A 19,373-nucleotide genomic window follows, 5' to 3' on the forward strand; every position below is an offset into this window, starting at 1 on the left:
ATTTTACCATGCAGTGTGTAAAATGCCGTTTTTAGCGTTTGAAAGGGCCAGGGTGCGTAGACAAGATGCCAATCGTTCACGCTATGGCGTAGTTATCTCTCTCTATCACACTTCCGTATTAGTGCGACAGAGACAGTTGCGTTTCGTTCGCTACGGAGCGTTAACTAAGACTTCGCTGTCCGTCTGTCTGTCACCAGGATGTATCTCATGAACCGTGATAGCTAAGCAGTTGAAATTTCCACAGATGATGTATTTCTGTTGCCGCTATAACAACAAATACTAAAAACAATAAAATAAATATTTAAGTGGGGCTCCCATACAACAAACATGATTTTTTTACGTAATGGTACGGAACCCTTCGTGCGCGAGTCCGATTCGCATGTGGTCGGTTTTTTATTTATTTAAAATGTTTTTTTTTTATAGATGGAGCTCCAGCAACGTCGTATCAACATACAAAATGTGAGCAGCGAAGCTACAAAGTTGCTGCGTTTGATGTTGAAGTCCAGTCAGAGCAATACCATAGAACATGGTAAGTTTTTCCGCTAGCAAATGTACATAATTAAACAAAGATAAAGTGACAGGCAAAGTGTGTTTCTTACGTCATTTATTTTGATAAAAATCATAATAGAATGTAGTAGTAATACTTTTGGAATTTTCGGAGGAGGATATTTATCAAATACCTACACATAAACCTTGTTCCATAGCTCGTTGCCTGTCCGAGGGAGCGTGTTCGTATTGCGAGGCGGCAGCGTTGTGGCACCAGCTTGCCGTCCAGCTGGTTCGGGCTCTGGTCCCGGACAAGCCCAAGCCGCAGCCCACGGTACGTACAGTTTTGTTTTTTAGGGTTCCGTACCTCAAAAGGAAAAAACGGAACCCTTATAGGATCACTCGTGCGTCTGTCTGTCTGTCCGTCTGTCACAGCCGATTTTCTACGGAACTACTGGACCAACCAAGTTGAAATTTGGTACACATATGTAACTTTGTGACCCAAATACGGACATGTAACGTAAACAAATGAATTTTAAACATGGAGGCCACTTTTCGGGGGTAAATGAAAAAAAATAATTTTAAACTATATAATGTTACATATCAAATGAAAGAGCTTATTGTAAGGATCTCAAATATATTTTTTATTATTTTCGAATAAACAGTTTAGAACAGTAGTTTCAAATCTGTAAAACAGTTTAGAAGTTATTCAAGAAAATAGGCAAAAAATTACCATTCCCCCCCCTTTATCTCCGAAACTACTAGGTCTAAAATTTTGAAAAAAATACATAGAATAGGTCTATATAATAATAATAATAATAACCCCGCGGGGGCAGCTTGTGGCGAGCTGACGGTGAGTGGCGACACCGCGGACCCCTATTCCAGAGGGCCCTGTCATCTGGCCCTCGCCTCTGTGCTTGCCTTCACCGGCCGGCCAGAGTGGAGTCGCAAGAGCGGGACCTATGCTCCAGGTTGGAAGTGTAAAATGTCATAACGCCGGCGGCCCTTGAACGGATTACCGGGATCTGGCTACCGCAGACTCACCTCTCGACAACCTCACAGCCGCTCCAAAGTGTTGCCCTGTTGTCGCACTGTGCGTGCGGCCATTGCGGGGCCCACTCAATGAGTTGGCGAGTCACCACCTGTCTTATACAATTTTGAGACTGATTGTCACGGCAGGTGTCCGCTAGTCTCTCCCATAGCCCATTATCCAGTCCATCCAACTTTCAAATCTATAGCCCATGACCTTAGTTCCCATCGCAGCACAAAAGTGCTGCACTGCAATAGTCTTTGCACCTGGCGGGGACCATCTCTTGATGTATCACATTGTGCGTTCGGGGATAGTATCCGCCACGTGTATCCCTTGCTTTTAGATTAAAGTGTCTTAAAGGGCCTCTGCGCTGTTGGCTTCGGCCCCACGTACGCCTCCCAAAGGTCCGGGACCCCATGGTCCCGAGATATGGAAAAGACATACAAATAATAATAATAAAATGCTTTATTGCACACTACAAAAGAAATGGTACAAAAGTATGAACAGGTACAAATATGTAGGTAACAACAGGCGGACTTATCGCTAAACAGCGATCTCTTCCAGACAACCTTCAGATAGTGAGAAGGCGAAACAAATTCAAGTTAACGGGTGGTGCGAAAATAAAACAAATAATAAAAATAAAATAAAATACATATACTACAAATATAAGAAATAAAAATATACTACATTTATATATATAGATGACAGGAAAACCTATTAGAAATATATAGTCAAGCGTGAGTCGGACTTAATTACAGTTTTTGATCCGACCCCTACGGATATTTTAAAGGGATTTCTCTCACGTTTCGCATAAAAAATACATTGTTAAAAATTGTGTAATATACGGAACCTTTGGAACGCGAGTCCGACTCGCACTTGGCCGGTTTTTTTTTATCATGAATGGGCTTACTCATGGCCACAGACTAGCCGAGGCGTAGGCAGTTTTTTGCGTAAAGTATATTCTGATATAGCCCCCTGAAACAAACTTTGAAAATTAGACAACGGCGCTTAGACACTTGCGGTTTTTACCGGGTGCAACACACAAATGCTAACATTAAGCTAATTTTATGGTTTCACTTCACTCATGTGTTTTTAGTCACACATATGTCTCACGATAGTTTAAATTCGAACATAACATGCTCTTCCAATTTCTACATTTTTTATTTGGACTTATTATTTGAAGTATGTAATAATGCTGGAGATACTAGATCCGACTTGTTTTAACCATTCATATGCCGGAATACGGATACACGTTGGTAGGTATTGAGGATTAATTAGAATTAAATACTTACTGCTCGGGCCCACGTTCCAGCATTCGAGAGATTAATGGCCTGTGCACATAGGCTGCGTGTGCGTGACGTGCACGTGCGGCGTTGTAGTATACAGATCCTTATGAGAGATGGCACACCGCTTGCGTGACGTGTGCGTGTGCGGCTCCAACATTTTAGCGCACGCACACGCGCACGTCACGCACACGCAAGCCGGTGTGGCTCGGCCTTAAGGGCCACGCAGCATAAATTTCCCATACAATAAAATTTAGCGAACGCTTTAACGGTGACAGTCGGTTTGGTGCAACCGACCCTAAATGTTTGGGCACCACTGTAATAGTACATTATTGTCGAGGCTCGGAAGTAGCTACTTGCAGGCTGAGGATTCGTTTTAAACGGACGACCTTGGGAGTCCGTTTAATTGAATCCGAAGCCAGCAAGTAGCCTTCCAGCCGAGTCATATATAGTGCTTTTCTCAAAAATGGTGCAAGAAATATAAATATCATAGAAATATTTTACAAAAGCAACGTTCTTACATATATATTTTGACAGAAATAAGCCCCTGCCGCCTTTTTATTTTTTTAATAGAAAAATAGAAGTGTATTTTTCTGCCAAAAATACGCCAACCTATTTGAGACATGTAAATAATCGCGGTACTAATCATCTGTTTGGCTGTTTAATGGGCCTGTGCCTTCATTTGATATGGTCATTTCAACTTTTAAAAAGTTTGGAACTCGACAAATAATGGAATTTGTATGCAACATTGCAGTCCCAAAATCGAGACTGCAATGTTTTTAACTTTTTAATTTTTGAATGACCATAAACTACGCGCTTCGCGACCTATTTTTTAGACGGCAAAGTCGACTTTGCCGTCCATTTTTGAGAAAAGTAGTTACTTGCAGCCCCCCAGAGAGGAGCCGTGGCTGGACAAGAGGGAGGACGAGCGCAGCAAGTCCGGCACGCCCGCCGCGCCCGACGCGCTGCTGTCCGCCGCGCACACGCTCGACAAGAGCTCCGTCGGAGGCGTGCTGGTGCACATGCCGCATGTGCGTATTTATTCTTATCGCTACTATTATAGCTTTACCCCCTTTACAGCCCGTTCACACAGGGTCTCCGTTTTACTGTTCCGTTTTATCGTATACGTTATTTTTTCATTGATGGCGTATGGAGTTGTATGAGCGACTTCACATGTGACACAGTATTCAGTATACCGGACATTCCGTTTTGTCATCGAATACTGGATGAACGGAATACGTATCCGTCATATATCTGGGCTCTCAGTTCATGCCGGATACGTTATACGGTGCCTATGTGTGAACAAAGCATAATTTTTTGTTGTATCCGTTAAAACGGGTACCGTAAATACGGAGACTCTGTGTGAATGGGCTGTTATTCATAAACATTTACTAAAGTTGGCAAGCGGATAATAATCGTTTGTCCCTTTCCGACGTATTGGTATGATGGAAAGGGACAAACGATTATTATCGGCTTGTTAACTTTAGTAAACGTTTATGAATAAGGGGGATAGTCTGTATCTTTAGGTATTTTAATAAAAGTAAACAAATATTTTTTTTTACATTTTCGGCTTAGTCATAAGGTTTATTGGCTATCCAACGAAATACAAAACCGCCTGGATCTGTCACTGAACGACCTGACTTTATCTTATATATTTGATTATGTAATATTTTCATCTACCCTCAACGGGCTTAATGAGCCCTTTGTAGGGTAAATTTTGTTTACTTTTATTTAAATACCTAAACATACAGAGGATTGTTTGATACTTACACTTTTTTTAAACACAATGAGGGTTTTCAAGATCTTATACGCTTTGCCAGATGGCTATAGTTAGATGATATCGAAATATCTTTGTGTTGCTTGGACTTTAATTCTTACTACAAGTACAGCCAACTAGTAAACAGGATTTTTTTTTTAATTTATTCGGGTTACGTCAGTAGTCGTGAGTAGTAGTTACGTTCAGTCGAATAATCGCTCGACATGATTCGATCCGTTTCGACACGTGGCGCGTTCGTTCGCTAGGAAGATTTTCAATCTGGACACTAGCTTTTCGACCCAAATGGCAGTAAAAAAATGTGCTAAGATTTTTCCTTTGTCCATTCCGTTGCTATTTTGATATACTTTGTATAATGGTATCGAAATGGACGGTATCGAAATGGTATGGCATCGAGAAAACCCTCATTGAGACGAATTATTATTTTTAAAAAAAAGAGCGTAATAAACTTTATACATTAAACATCATGTTGAAGAAATGATTCTCGATTAAATCAATAAACTCTAAATAAAAGTGGACTGTAGGCTAAGTCAAGGCTTCCTCATGGCTTGTTTGTCGGGCTCAATGACCGTTGCATGTACCTGTAGCTCCCGGTGTTTAGCTCATGGATGTATGTCTGTCTGTCTGCGAGATATCCTTCGGGTGGCGCGTAAACATTAGCGTAAACAACCTATTGGAACCTGAAATACCGTTTTTGTTCGATTGCTCACAGCTTAAGGCGCTAGAGGTTAAGTTTAAATTGGATGTGTGTCGATATTAGTTTAGGATTGTGTCGCTTAACTTCAAACTCGGGTAAATCTATTGGTTCTCAGCAAATATCTGCTCTATTACCTTTTCTTAAAACCAAAACACAATAATCTGATAGATGGTTTTACCCGAGCTTGAAGTTAAGCGACTCGATTCCTACAAAAAGGAGTTAAACATGTTGTGGTTGTGACATAGTATGTGTTAAACAGTGTAATGTCTTGCGGCGCGATTAGGGAAATAAATTAGAGATTCACTAGATATGAAATAGTAAAGATATGTGACGTTCTTCTGCAAAAGGTACTTTATGGCGGTTGGCGCTTACGCTATTATTAACGCCGCTCCAATATTATTGCGGCCGCCATAAGGTATCTTTTTCCGAGGAACGTCACATAATTATCTTTCATCATCATCATCATCTCAGCCATAAGACGTCCACTGCTGAACATAGGCCTCCCCCTTTTTTGGGGGGTGAATGCCATAATCGCCACGCTTGGCAGGCGGGTTGGCGATCGCAGTCGAGTACACCGAATTTGAGGGACGCTGCTGCCCGTCCACCGGTGGTCTTGGACGTGGTTTAAGGACATACCCGGGTCCTGGACGTAGTTTAAGGACATACCCGGGTAATTATCTTTACTATTACATATCTAGTGCACTTCTTATTTATTTCCCGAATCGCGCCGTTCGCCATCATTTTTACCGTGCGCGTCAATCTCATGTTGTCGTTTTAAGTAGATTATATATATATTTCCATTGAGACAGAGCAATCGCGCATATATTTCAATCTCAACAGGGTAGTACAGCCATCAGCAATAGTATCTTACACAACTAGGGCCGCAAAAATATATGACGCGCTCTTATTGCGCTCCAAATAAGAACGTGTCACATATTTTTGCGGCCCTAGTTGTGTAAGATACTATTGCTGATGACTGTACAAGTGAGCAATAGATATAACTAGATAGAGAAAATACATTGATTTGAGTCAAGCTGCCTTGAAGGATGTTTCGTAGAGTTAGGATCTGCGATACTGTATCTTTGCGTCATTAATGAAACGTAGATTCATGTTACCTTCTATCTTATTCTAATACTAGGTAAATGATTCGGCCAGAGGTATTAAGTCTTTAAAATCTACAAACACACAATTTACCTACTTCGATTTTACATCCCACTGAATTACGATAAACACTAAAAATAAATTTTACAATTATACTCAAAGCCGATATCAAATGTGGAATACATATATGTATATTTTTTTTTATTTCGGCACACGAAGTTTGTTAGTCCAAGTTCGTAAGTTCTCTCTATGTCGACTTACGACATCTGGCCAGCGATTTCATAACTATTTCCCTCTAACATATCTCTGTCTCTACATTTGATTTTCTCTTCCCTTTCCGGTACAAAATACCCAAAAATGGTTGTGCTTTATATTACTTATCGTCGCTACAACAAATCTAACCAATATTTGAATGTCTAATAATTTATCACAACGTGGGTTCTATAAGTACCCCGGAATTCAATTCTTTTGGGATCTATAAGTACCCAGGTACAGTCGCCATCAAATATATCGGAGCGGCCAAGGTGCTCACAAATATCTGAACACGCCTCTATGGTCAAGGCGCTAGAGCGCGTGTTCAGATATTTTTGAGCACCACGGCCGTTCCTATATATCTGACGGCAACTGTACTGTGACGAAAACTGTTAATAGTATAGTGAGACCAATATAGTTAAGTGACTGTGTATTCTCCGTGAATATTAATGCCTAGTTGCCTTCTGTTGAAGTTCTTGAAGTCCAAGTCCAAGTGCTGTTGGGTTGTAGCAACAAAGTACTATAAAGTAGCCGATTTTTGGAGTTGAATGTATGTCTATATAGATGTATAGTTTGTTCATTTCATGCAACTGTCACTCATAAGCGACGTCGATTCGGAAGCGACCCTGACTAAGTCGTCAGCCGACACGCAAGTATGTTCTTTCCTGCTCTTGTTTGTCATTGTGTGCTTTATATGTAAAGGAATAAGGTCTTTGTTGCAGTGGTGAATCTAAATTCTAGTATCTAAGTGCAACATAGACAATTTTTCTTTAACCTTAACGACTTCATTGGGCTTTTACGTTTTAAAGAATCACATCAACTTATTCATATTTTATATTCCTTTTCTAGTTAACTTGGCTTTTATTCTTGCCGACACTGGCATGCACGCACACTGGTGTTATTATAGATCTGGGGCCCGTTTCTCAAATGCTTGTAACTTGTAATACAAGTGGAAGTCCCTTTCTAACAAAAGCTGTCAAAAAGTGACATCCGCTCGTATTACAAGTTACAAGCTTTTGAGAAACGGGCCTCTGGTAATGTTACACACTTTACTTGGTAATATTTTAAGTTCAATGAAGTCTTTTCTCTTATTTAATATCATACATCTTATTTTTTATTAGCTCTCAATATTTTACCGACCTTGCTTATTTCTTTTATTTATAGTTATGGATATGAAGTAATATTAAGAACTAAATCTACAAAATAAAACGCAAAAATCTAGCCGTAAATTTCACTTCATTTGCTTTAAAACAATAATATATAAAATATTTGTTGTGATGTTTTGTTCATGCTTACGAGTACGTTAAATATTTCACAAGAAAGGTAATGGTGAGCTTTGCTAATTAATTATATTAATAAACATGTCGGAACCAAAGTTACTTGTAAGAGACTCTGACCACTATAACTTTGTACAAACATGGCAGTAAGGTATACATATCCCTATAAGCTCCATACTTGAGACGTAGCACTTATGAAAACTTAGCGTAGCCCGATTCTAACTATTGGCAGTGTAAACACAAGTCTACCTAAATTAAACCTTATAATATAATGCTGTTGTATATGTACTTATCCCCTTATTCATAAACGTTTACTAAAGTTGACAAGCCGATAATAATCGTTTGTCCCTTTCCGACGTATCGGTATGATGGAAAGGGACAAACGATTATTATCGGCATGTCAACTTTAGTAAACGTTTATGAATAAGGGGGTAAGTCTGGTCAAGCCGTCAGTTTATATTTTGAGAGCTCGTATGTTATAGATAATGACAGCGACCGTGGAGACGATCACCGAGCAACTGGATATGGCGACGAGTCTTCCGGCGACAGACGCTCCGCCCATGGCTACAGCTCACACTATCACTTTGACGGACACCGATGTTGCTACCGCCACAGCTGACGTGAGTGTGCGGAAATAATGTTTCGGTGTGATAGTCTCCTACTGGGTTTTAACTAATAGCCTCATACAGAAATTAGATCTTTAATAGTAGATTGTATACTAAGACTAGTGTTAGGTGTAGATGAGAGGAAGATCGCCAATGTGATGAACCGACCAAAACAAAGCCAATATATCGGCCACAGTAAGCGAATGCTCACGGAAAGCAACTCTACGGGAGGAATGGCGACGTGTCGTTAAACAAGTCGCTCAAAAGTCTACATAATTGCCACGACCATTCTGTCAAGAGTGTAACCAGGCGTGTCTCACTCCGCGATTTCGTCGCTTTGCTACAGGTAGCTAAAAGTACATACGCTCGACCCCAATTTTGGGGTTTGCCATAAGCCGCGCGTGGCGCTGTCGCCACCTAGCGGCCATATCTGTCCTGATCGTGACAGACGCGTTTTGTTAGAGAATGAGTCTTCTGTACCTAGTACTATTATTTATTCTGTGGTGTAACCGAAGAATAAGATATCAAGGGAACAATTGGCGCTCATTTCAGACGATCACCAATATTACGGAGACTGAAATTTTATGTATTTCTAATTTGTGTGTACATATTTCCTATCCATCGATCGTTTTATTCTAAATTGTAAGACCTTGTTCAAAGTTACGAATCGCATCACCTTGCTACTTCTGTATTACTAGTTAGTTACAAAGTTAAGTATTATGCATCCAATAAAAGTAATCCTTTTCCACAGGTATCAACGCCTAACTTGCTGGGAGACCATGAAGCGATGGCAGAGTCTGTAGAAGAAGACATGACCAACTTTTGGCCGACGTCTGCTGGAAAGTTCCACTTCTGCATTGACGAGCTGCCCCAGGAGTTGCAGTACATACACCAGCTGTTACAGGTTAGGGTTAATCTGTCCAATTTCTTTCTCCAATGTCAGTGAGTCTCACTCTCTCATAAAAGAAATATGTGAGCCGCAATACACATTTTTTTATAGCCTATATTGTGTCCCACTGCTGGGCAAAGGCCTCTTTCGCCACTCGTCACGGCTTTGTGCATGCTCCCGCCAGTCGCCACAAAATGAGTCCAGGGGGCCGATTTTTGAATTTCGATTGTTTGATTTAGTCACTCGAAAGTCGGTGGAAAACGGGGAAATGCTAATTTTTGAAATACGAGCGATCGAAATTTGGAATCTAGTGGTATTAACCACTCGATTTCAATTCTATTAGTAGAATTTAAGTGCCTAGTATTGGAGATATTATTTAAAATTCAAAAATCGGCCTCCAGGTCGTTTCGCCATCTCATTTTTGGTCTGCCTCTGCCTCGGGTGATCTGTACACATTGGACAATGATATTGGATAGGTGGAATAAATTAGATTGGATGTTATAGTAGATGGTTCGGATTCAGTTTATAAACAAGGAATACCGAGTTTAGTTCAAAATTTTCTTTAAAATGAAGAATTTAAGCGCAATGTTTCATTTTCAAATTTTTAAGCGTTATTTTCAAATACCGTCTAACTTTCAGGTGGTTCACAAATCTAAATTAATTTTGTATCAAGCGGATACGTCTGCGAACATTCTGCGAAAACGCTATTAAGCTTAGAAGAAAATTGAATTATTAAAATTTTTATTTTAGTAAATTTTTCCCACTTTAAAATTGGTTTTCAAATCTAATTAAGTTATGTTTGATAGATTCTACAAGATACCTTTTGTTATGCAAAGTATTTTAAGAAATATAATTTTGGCAATACAATTAAAAGATGTCTGCGAAAATGGATATATTAAATAAGTTTTTGGCATAAATTTCATTTTTCGTACAAGCTTTTATCGCCGACTGTACTTTTTTTTCCACACAGGCTACTAATACTCATTGAGACAATTCTAAAAATCCCAAACACAATTAGGTTTCGTTGTTTTATCACAGAGTTCCTATGGCCACCTCCGGTCTCCATCATCAGATCAGCTCGATGACACCATAATATTGCATTGTCACCCGACTTACGTATGTATGCAAAGTTTCAGCTCAATCGGAAACCGGGAAGTGGATCAAATTTAACTTGTAAGATTTGATTACACACAGACAGACAGACAGACAGACAGACAGACAGACAGACAACGGTCAGGTGAAACTAAATAAAAGCTTGTAAAAATGAAAAGCTGTTGCTGTTCAAATATTGTTTAGTAAAGGGATATTTTCTCATGTATTAAACATTTACTATTTTACATGCCTAGGACTAAAACACAGCTACTTTCTGCACAGGAACTGAAAAGCACGTCCCATCCAAACGTGCTGTACCACCTGCTGCAGTGCTTGCAGGTGTTGGTTCTGAACGCCGACGCCCTCTCCGAGCACAAGGGGTTCTTGATCTGGTGCCAGGAGAATCTGCTTATTGACAAGTAAGTGGTGGTTTCTATAGTTCGTTTTTTTTAGCGTTATAAGGAACTTGGAAGAAGGTAAGCGATTTTGGCATGTCTTTTAATTGAAAAACGCTTATTAAAAATCAGTAACTATCATTTATGAAAGCAGAAGAATATAAATGATCGTATTAGATTCATAATTGTTACATATTTGCCGTAACTTATTTTTAAAATGTGTTTTTCAATTAAAAGACACATCAAGATTGTTTACCTTATTCCTAATGCTAAAAAAAACGAACTATATTACATATCACTATTCAAAGGTTGGTCTTAAATATTATTTTCAAAAATTTTACTTAGTAAAATATACTTGCTTGTATATCATATAATTAAAAACAATTGCACAATGGCCTGAAACGGTTTTTTTGATATATATTTGGACGCGAGCGGTATCATATTTTTTTTTAGGGTTCCGTACCCAAAGCACAGAATAAATAATAGTACAGAAGACTCACTCTCTAACAAAACGCATCTGTCACGATCAGCACAGATATGGCCGCTAGGTGGCGACAGCGCCACGCGCGGCTTATGGCAAACCCCAAAATTGGGTCGTCGTTGGTCGAACGGATGTACTTTTAGCTACCTGTAGCAAAGCGACGAAATCGTGGAGTGAGCCACGCCTGCCCAAAGGGTAAAAACGGGACACCATTACTAAGACTCCGCTGTCCATCAGTCCGTCCCTCCGTCCGTCTGTCCGTCACTAGGCTGTATCTCATGAACCGTGATAGCTAGGTAGTTGAAATTTTCACAGATGATGTATTTCTGTTGCCGTTATAGCAACAAATACTAAAAACAAAATAAAATAAATATTTAAGTGGGGTTCCTATACCTACCACAACATTGATTTTTTTGTCGTTTTTCGGGTAATGGTACGGAACCTTTCGTGTGCGAGTCCAACTCGCACTCGGCCTGTTTTTTGATAAATATTTGGACGCTAGCGATATCATACTATTATTTTTTCAGCTTGTGGAGCGTATGCGACGCGTCCCATTCGGCCATCTGCTCGGTGGCCGTGCCGGTTTTGCTGCACTGCTGCACGCTGGCCGGCGGCGGCGACGTGTTCTGCGCGCTCGTGCGCGACCAGTTCCACCACCGGGACGCGCGCGTCCGCTTCCGCGCGCTCGAGAAGGTCACCGTCATCATCAGGTGAGTGAGCATCACCGTATGCGACGCGTCTCATTCGGCCATCTGCTCGGTGGCCGTGTCGGTTCTGTTGCACTGCTGCACGCTGGCCGGCGGCAGCGACGTGTTCTGCGCGCTCGTGCGCGACCAGTTCCACCACAGGGACGCGCGCGTCCGCTTCCGCGCGCTCGAGAAGGTCACCGTCATCATCAGGTGAGTGAGCATCACCGTATGCGACGCGTCTCATTCGGCCATCTGCTCGGTGGCCGTGCCGGTTCTGCTGCACTGCTGCACGCTGGCCGGCGGCGGCGACGTGTTCTGCGCGCTCGTGCGCGACCAGTTCCACCACCGGGACGCGCGCGTCTGCTTCCGCGCGCTCGAGAAGGTCACCGTCATCATCAGGTGAGTGAGCATCACCGTATGCGACGCGTCCCATTCAGCCATCTGCTCGGTGGCCGTGCCGGTTCTGCTGCACTGCTGCACGCTGGCCGGCGGCGGCGACGTGTTCTGCGCGCTCGTGCGCGACCAGTTCCACCACAGGGACGCGCGCGTCCGCTTCCGCGCGCTCGAGAAGGTCACCGTCATCATCAGGTGAGTGAGCATCACCGTATGCGACGCGTCTCATTCGGCCATCTGCTCGGTGGCCGTGCCGGTTCTGCTGCACTGCTGCACGCTGGCCGGCGGCGGCGACGTGTTCTGCGCGCTCGTGCGCGACCAGTTCCACCACCGGGACGCGCGCGTCTGCTTCCGCGCGCTCGAGAAGGTCACCGTCATCATCAGGTGAGTGAGCATCACCGTATGCGACGCGTCTCATTCGGCCATCTGCTCGGTGGCCGTGCCGGTTCTGCTGCACTGCTGCACGCTGGCCGGCGGCGGCGACGTGTTCTGCGCGCTCGTGCGCGACCAGTTCCACCACCGGGACGCGCGCGTCTGCTTCCGCGCGCTCGAGAAGGTCACCGTCATCATCAGGTGAGTGAGCATCACCGTATGCGACGCGTCCCATTCAGCCATCTGCTCGGTGGCCGTGCCGGTTCTGCTGCACTGCTGCACGCTGGCCGGCGGCGGCGACGTGTTCTGCGCGCTCGTGCGCGACCAGTTCCACCACAGGGACGCGCGCGTCCGCTTCCGCGCGCTCGAGAAGGTCACCGTCATCATCAGGTGAGCGAGCATCATGCAGGTAAAGTGGAAAAAAGAAGCCATAGTCATTGCCTAGTGAAGTAACAATAGTAGATTGTTAACCAAGGGTGGAAAGTGATCAATTTCACCCGAGATATTTGTGATCAATTTCACCCCAATAGTTCGAGGGTGAGATGGTTACTTTTACCCGAGTTAAACACTCTACTTTTCATTTCGACTGTGAGGAAAGTAAAACACAAGAAATGTATGTTAATTATTGGTAATATTATCATACATTCATTCATTCAGTTTCACTTTTTAAGGGGCGTATACATTAAGGCCGTTTCAGATACATCTCAATTTGAGATCGGATTGTCTATGGTTTTCGATATTTTTTCGATCAAAATGTAAACGGCGCCAAATTCAGTCATGTGGAAGCTAATATGAGAGCTTTTAACTGAATAATATGCTGTTTGTTCGAAGTAAAAATAAAAAAAAATACTTTCCACCCTAGGGTGGGAAATTAAATTTTCCACCCGGTTTTCAGCCTATGAAAGGTGAACTTTCCGAACAGGAGAGATGAATATATTTTTGCTTATCAAAGTGTCACATCATATTAATCCTTTAAATTTAAATAATACCAACTTATGACCAGAGATCGGCGGGGGTGAGCTATTTGCCTTATAATATGACATAAGACATGTCAAATTATAAGGTAAATAGCTCACCCCCGCCGATCTCCGCTTATGACAGATACCATAAACATTATTATAAACAAGTACACTATTTGACCATTCCTGTTGTCCCCCATTCTTTTCTAATGTCATTGTCAATGTTGTGTCTAGATTTATGGACGGCTCGCCCGTCAGAACGAGCCTGCCTCTCCAGACGGCGCTGGCCACTGCCTTCTGTTACCTCATCTCGAGCATGGACGATATCAACGTGTACGTGGCGCAACGGGCCACCTTGTACATCGGCACTATACATGACAATGCCATTGACGTAAGTATATTGTGCAAAATGTATCTCTGTCTTTGACACTGTATTTCTGGATTTTTTCAGTCCAGAAATCGACTAGTTACTGGACTAGCGCAGATTTTATAAACAAAATTTGAACCTTATATAACTCATCGAATTTTTTAACCTACAGCGGAAATTCGACCTAATAAGGCCTAGTTTCCACTCTGGGTTGGAAGCTTTTCGTTTAAATCTAGTATCTGCGCGAACTCTTGGGATAAGTTGCCAAACCCGGCCACGGGCTTCTTTAGAATGCAGACGGGCAACGCGAAAATGAGGAGGATGACCTTGATTTAATGGTTTAATTAGCTTTATTTACGTATTTTGAGGCTATTTGTTAGTTCACTAGTCACTCCTTGTTACAGTTGCTCGTATACTGTCTGGAGACACAATTCGATCTGGTGATCGTGGACCGAGCCATGGTACTGCAGTGTGTGTACCAGCTCCATAACACCCTGAGCGACCGCAACATCCTGTCCTGGCAGTTTTTCCTCAATCGCTTCGAAGCACTCTTTCTTGAAGCTCAAATCAACTCTAATAAGAACGTGGATTTCAACAATTTGAGAGGTTGGTCGACAATTATGTATTATAATAACAATAAAATAAACGTTTTTCTTTACTTTATTTAATTTTATTTGTAATATTTTACTTTACCTTTTCATTTGTTAAATGTTAATTTATTGCGACTGTTGTAATTTTAGGAGATCGCTGTCGGGTGTTTTAATTTGCGGTAAGTTTTGTGTTTGTTTATCTTTTTTTTTCTCTGTGCCTTTTCATATTTACAACTCACTACTTTATGCACTTAGAAATTTTATTAACTAAATAATGGCATTTTTAACAGAACTCGTTAGTACGGACACAAGCTCCGAATGGTTCCAGTACAAAGTGCGACGCGCTCACGAGGCGCTCAGCGTCTCAGCTGTGAACACTTTAAGTGCCTCTTTCGGCACTAAGTGGCCGTACAAGAGGACTATCTCTGCCCCCGCCACGATGCCGCCGCAGCCGGACAGACAACACGGTGAGTTCATTAGAGAGGTCTATCGCGATGTGCTCAACTACTCAGCGGTGAACACCTTAAGTGCCACTTTTGGCACTAAATAGTCGTACATAAAGACTGTAATAAACCTGGAAATAAGTTAACCTTTCAAGATAGTTCCTGGGCACTTTTATTTTAACACGTGGTTAAGTATCGTGATGATATAGTCAACGTGATTTAACCATGACGTATGTGTGTATTACGTGTGTAGGTTAACATTAATTTAAACTCCTTACATTGCGGGTTTTGATCGGTCGGTTGAATTGGACGTAACCAACAGTCCGCATTGGAACTAAAATCACATGCGAGTTCGCGCGCCGTCTAAATGAGCCCTAAAAAAACACGGTTTTTTTCTTAGTATTCAAAGTTATATATTTATTTTTTCCTTACAATCGAGTTTGCAGAACAATTCTAGTAATAGATAAGGTGGTTGTATTCCAGAGCGAGAGAAGGTGTACTCCCGCCAGTACTCGGCGCCCCTCTTGAAGAGGAAGACCTCGAGGTTCGGCCTGGGACAGCTGCTGGCGGCGCCCGCGTCTATACCGACTCCACAGCGCACTAACAACCACGGTAACTTTTGTTATATACAATATGTAACTGACCGAAAAGCAATTACTCAAACCCGTTAATGTTTAGGTCATACTAAGCTACTTTTACTATGGGACCAACCATGAAATCGCGAAAAAAAATTGAGTCTCCCATACGAAATTTCAACTTCAGACCAGCAAAATGTATGAAACATCCAATTATTTTTCCGCGTTTTCGGGGTTGGTCCCATAGTAAAAGTTGCTCAGTATGATCTAAACAGTAACGGGTTTGAGTAATTGCTTTTCGTTCAGTTACATACTGTATAGTCCTCGTCATGGATTTTGATGATAGCGACCTCAGTAATTACACTAATTACAGATTACGCCTGTTATGGGCCCGAATGTGGCAGGCCAGGCCGAACTTGGTCTTAAAGGCTCTTCTGCAGGTGTTACAATATAGTTGGCCAGTAGTTTTTGTTATCGACATCATATTTGGTTAAGGGTACAAAACAAGAGTTTCTCATAAGATTTGGTGCAATTAAATCGTATGCCACTATAGTAGCTGATAGGTAATCGCATCAGACAGTAGGCACATTTTATGGTACATTAATGAGAGAAGTACTTACTCAATGTGTACTGTACGATTATGTCCTAAGATACTCGTAAATGTTTAATAAATTTCTTGCTGAACTAAATTTAATAGCCTTTCATATTGTTGCCACGGATAAATTCGACCATCAAAAGCGAAACCTGTAGTTGACACGATGATGTATTTTGTCTCGTGTTACATCTTATCTCATTTTCGAAAACACAGGAAACCTGTGTGTAAATGGCCCCTTATTTATATAGCTGTGTCGTGTGTATGTTGGGTCTCACTGTAGCCTCTCTGAAGTCCCTTGTCATTGTAAGGTCTGTTAAAATTATGGTAACATGTTTGTCTTACAGAGGGTTTGCATACGTTATCTGGCCGGTCTACTGAAGAAATCATGACGGTGATGCCTAAAGCGGTGGACCTGGAGGAAGCTGACAGGGAAACCACTAATCTGCTGGTGTTTCTTCTTATGCAGTTCTTGTCAAGGTAACATTACATGAACACATTATTAATTACTAGCTTTTGCCCGCAACTTCCTCTGCGTGGATTGAGTAATTTGGGTAGCTTACTTTTTACCAATCTGCTTTTTATCAATTCCCCATACAAACTTCCACCCCTCCCCCCTTTTCATCCCCTGGTTTCTGGAATAAAAACTACCATAATGTCCTTCCTCGGGACTCAAACTATGTATCTCTCTACCAAATTTCAACTAAATCGGTTCAGCGGTTTAAGCGTCAAGAGGTAACAGACAGACAGACAGACACACTTTCGCATTTAAAATATTAGTATAGATTTGTTTGGTTTATCTAAATATTGGCATCGCATCGCATGGCTATATATGTTCCTCAGCAGAAATAGATAGTATTGTACAGCGCTATAAGTTATGTGGTAACTGGATTGTCAAATGTTGGTATTCAACTACCGTACATTAAGTATGTACATTAAGTGTGGACTTTAGTTAGTTAATCCACCTGTCCAATTTTTTCTACAATGTCAGTGCGTCTCACTCTCTCATTAAAGCAAAATGCGAGCCGCAATATACATTGGACAAACAAATTGGATAGGTGGAATATCACCCTAAGATTATATAGGGTCATGCTCGTACAGTGCCATCTACTCATCTGCCAAATTTGAGACTACAAATATTTTGCTTTATACACGGTGTAACATGAGGAATCCGAATAATTTTAACAGCGTATTCCTGGTCATATTTAGAGACAAAAACATTCTATAAACTTTTTTGAAATTCGCCTAGTTTCAGAGATAATATTAATTTTAAAAATAACAAGTTATTGTTACAAAGTGTCAAAGCCTTATTTGATGGTGATGTTGCTGCTATGGGATGTAGACTAAATATCCTTATTGATAGATGTCAAAAAGTGACAAGTAATTAACACTTTGCAAAAAGTAGAAATCAATTTTAAGTGACAAGTTTACCAATAACATTTATTTTTTATGTACAAATACATTAAAAACATTGGAAAAACAAAACAAAAATAAATCTTTTTGGCGAAATTGACCTAAACTCATATTACATTTTTTCCTTCTTTTGGCCTCACAAATGCGTCTTAGTATTTTTGTCTACGTATTGTACGTATTTATTCTAGGTCCGACCAAGCTCACCCCAATGAAGACAATAAGCAATCTTTGAAAACGCAAGAGGTCGTGCTGCGGCATTTGTTTCTGCTTCTGGGTTATAACTGTATCGACAAATGCTTCCACATCTCGCCACACACGTTAAGGTATGTGCGGACATTAAACCAAACTTTATTTCCTTTGGGTAAAATAAAATAAGCTTAGGCCCACTTGCACCATTCCACTAACCCGGGATTATCCGGTTAAACCTGGCGTTACCATGGTTACCAGTACAATTTTACACTTGTTAAACGGTTTAACCGCTTAATCCCGAGTTAGTGGAATGGTGCAATTGGGCCTAGTTAATTAATTTTAATTTTAATTGGGCCTTAGTAACATAATCGGGTAAGACCCATAAAATAGGTCCTTTATTTAAAACTTTCCTGTAATGAATGGCGATGTCTATAGTTCGTTTTTTAGCATTAGAAAGAACGAATAAGTAAGCAAATAGTTGCAATGATTTTTTTTAGAACCCTGGTATCTATGTAAAAAATCTTAGAGCAATGTTTGAATATACTTACACAAAAATTTATAAGTACATAAGAAGAGCTTTTGTCTTCTACGCAAAAAATACTTATTTAAATGCATAATGCATCTCTATTTGTTACAAGTTTTTGTTTTCGTATACAGGCAATCTGCAATCTTCAACGCGTTCATAGCGAACCTACCTCAGGTGTTGGACCAAAACCACTTGATGGGCGCCAGCATTGCTGAACCCACATTAATGTTGTTACAAGTAAGTTTATTTTTGATGATTAAGGGTCGGTTGCACTGTTCGTATCGTTAAAGAGTTCGCTAAATTTTTATGTATGGAAAGTTTCATAGTGGCGCGCCGGGGCGCGCCGGCTGACGTTGATCGGTCTGTCAAATGTGGTTGGTGCAACTAGCCCTTAGACTATTTTCTCATATTGTCCTCTCCAGTCGTCAATTATATTGGGATTTCATGGTATTGACATTAAAACTGAATCTTTTTCTGACAAATTAGAACCAATAGAATCATTTCATTTACCTAATATGCTCACTAGTGACTAGTGAGTTGGTATGAGAAATTGTTACAGGTAATTTTTTTGACAGTTTTGTAGCAGCCCCGGCTCAAGCGCCGGAGTGACTGCCCCGACGTCCATGGCCGGAATCCTGGTCACTCACTCCCTACACGCTCTAGAGCCCCATGTCAGGCGTCACTGGCTTATGGCTCTGTCCGTCGTCATGTACAAGGTATGGCGCTAGAGTCTATGCGGAAAGAGTCGGGAAATGTATGGGATCCAATACATTTTACGACTCTTCTCTTTCCACACAGACTCTAATAATTATTACAAGCTTGTTGCAATATTCTACTATTTATGGCCTAAGTTGCACTGAAAGTTTTCCTGCGGCGCAACAGTACTCTCGTACGGTTTTTTTC

At 41.3% G+C, this 19,373-nt stretch overlaps 1 protein-coding gene across 1 annotated transcript in view; it reads left to right on the forward strand.

Moving 5' to 3' along the window:
• LOC134665188 (protein unc-79 homolog) overlaps positions 1–19,373 on the forward strand; it is an 83,210-nt gene that overhangs the window by 42,798 nt on the left and 21,039 nt on the right. Inside the window, exons 20-35 of the mRNA XM_063522095.1 lie at positions 424–529; positions 705–820; positions 3,687–3,830; positions 7,196–7,276; positions 8,383–8,520; positions 9,257–9,409; positions 10,769–10,905; positions 11,890–12,072; positions 14,010–14,166; positions 14,547–14,748; positions 15,023–15,199; positions 15,659–15,787; positions 16,690–16,822; positions 17,944–18,078; positions 18,602–18,707; positions 19,046–19,186. Of these exons, the coding sequence (XP_063378165.1) occupies positions 424–529; positions 705–820; positions 3,687–3,830; positions 7,196–7,276; positions 8,383–8,520; positions 9,257–9,409; positions 10,769–10,905; positions 11,890–12,072; positions 14,010–14,166; positions 14,547–14,748; positions 15,023–15,199; positions 15,659–15,787; positions 16,690–16,822; positions 17,944–18,078; positions 18,602–18,707; positions 19,046–19,186 (2,238 nt within the window). The remainder of the gene's footprint in view (positions 1–423; positions 530–704; positions 821–3,686; positions 3,831–7,195; positions 7,277–8,382; positions 8,521–9,256; positions 9,410–10,768; positions 10,906–11,889; positions 12,073–14,009; positions 14,167–14,546; positions 14,749–15,022; positions 15,200–15,658; positions 15,788–16,689; positions 16,823–17,943; positions 18,079–18,601; positions 18,708–19,045; positions 19,187–19,373) is intronic.

This window comes from Cydia fagiglandana, chromosome 1 (assembly GCF_963556715.1).
Source record: "Cydia fagiglandana chromosome 1, ilCydFagi1.1, whole genome shotgun sequence".
NCBI lineage: Eukaryota > Metazoa > Arthropoda > Insecta > Lepidoptera > Tortricidae > Cydia > Cydia fagiglandana.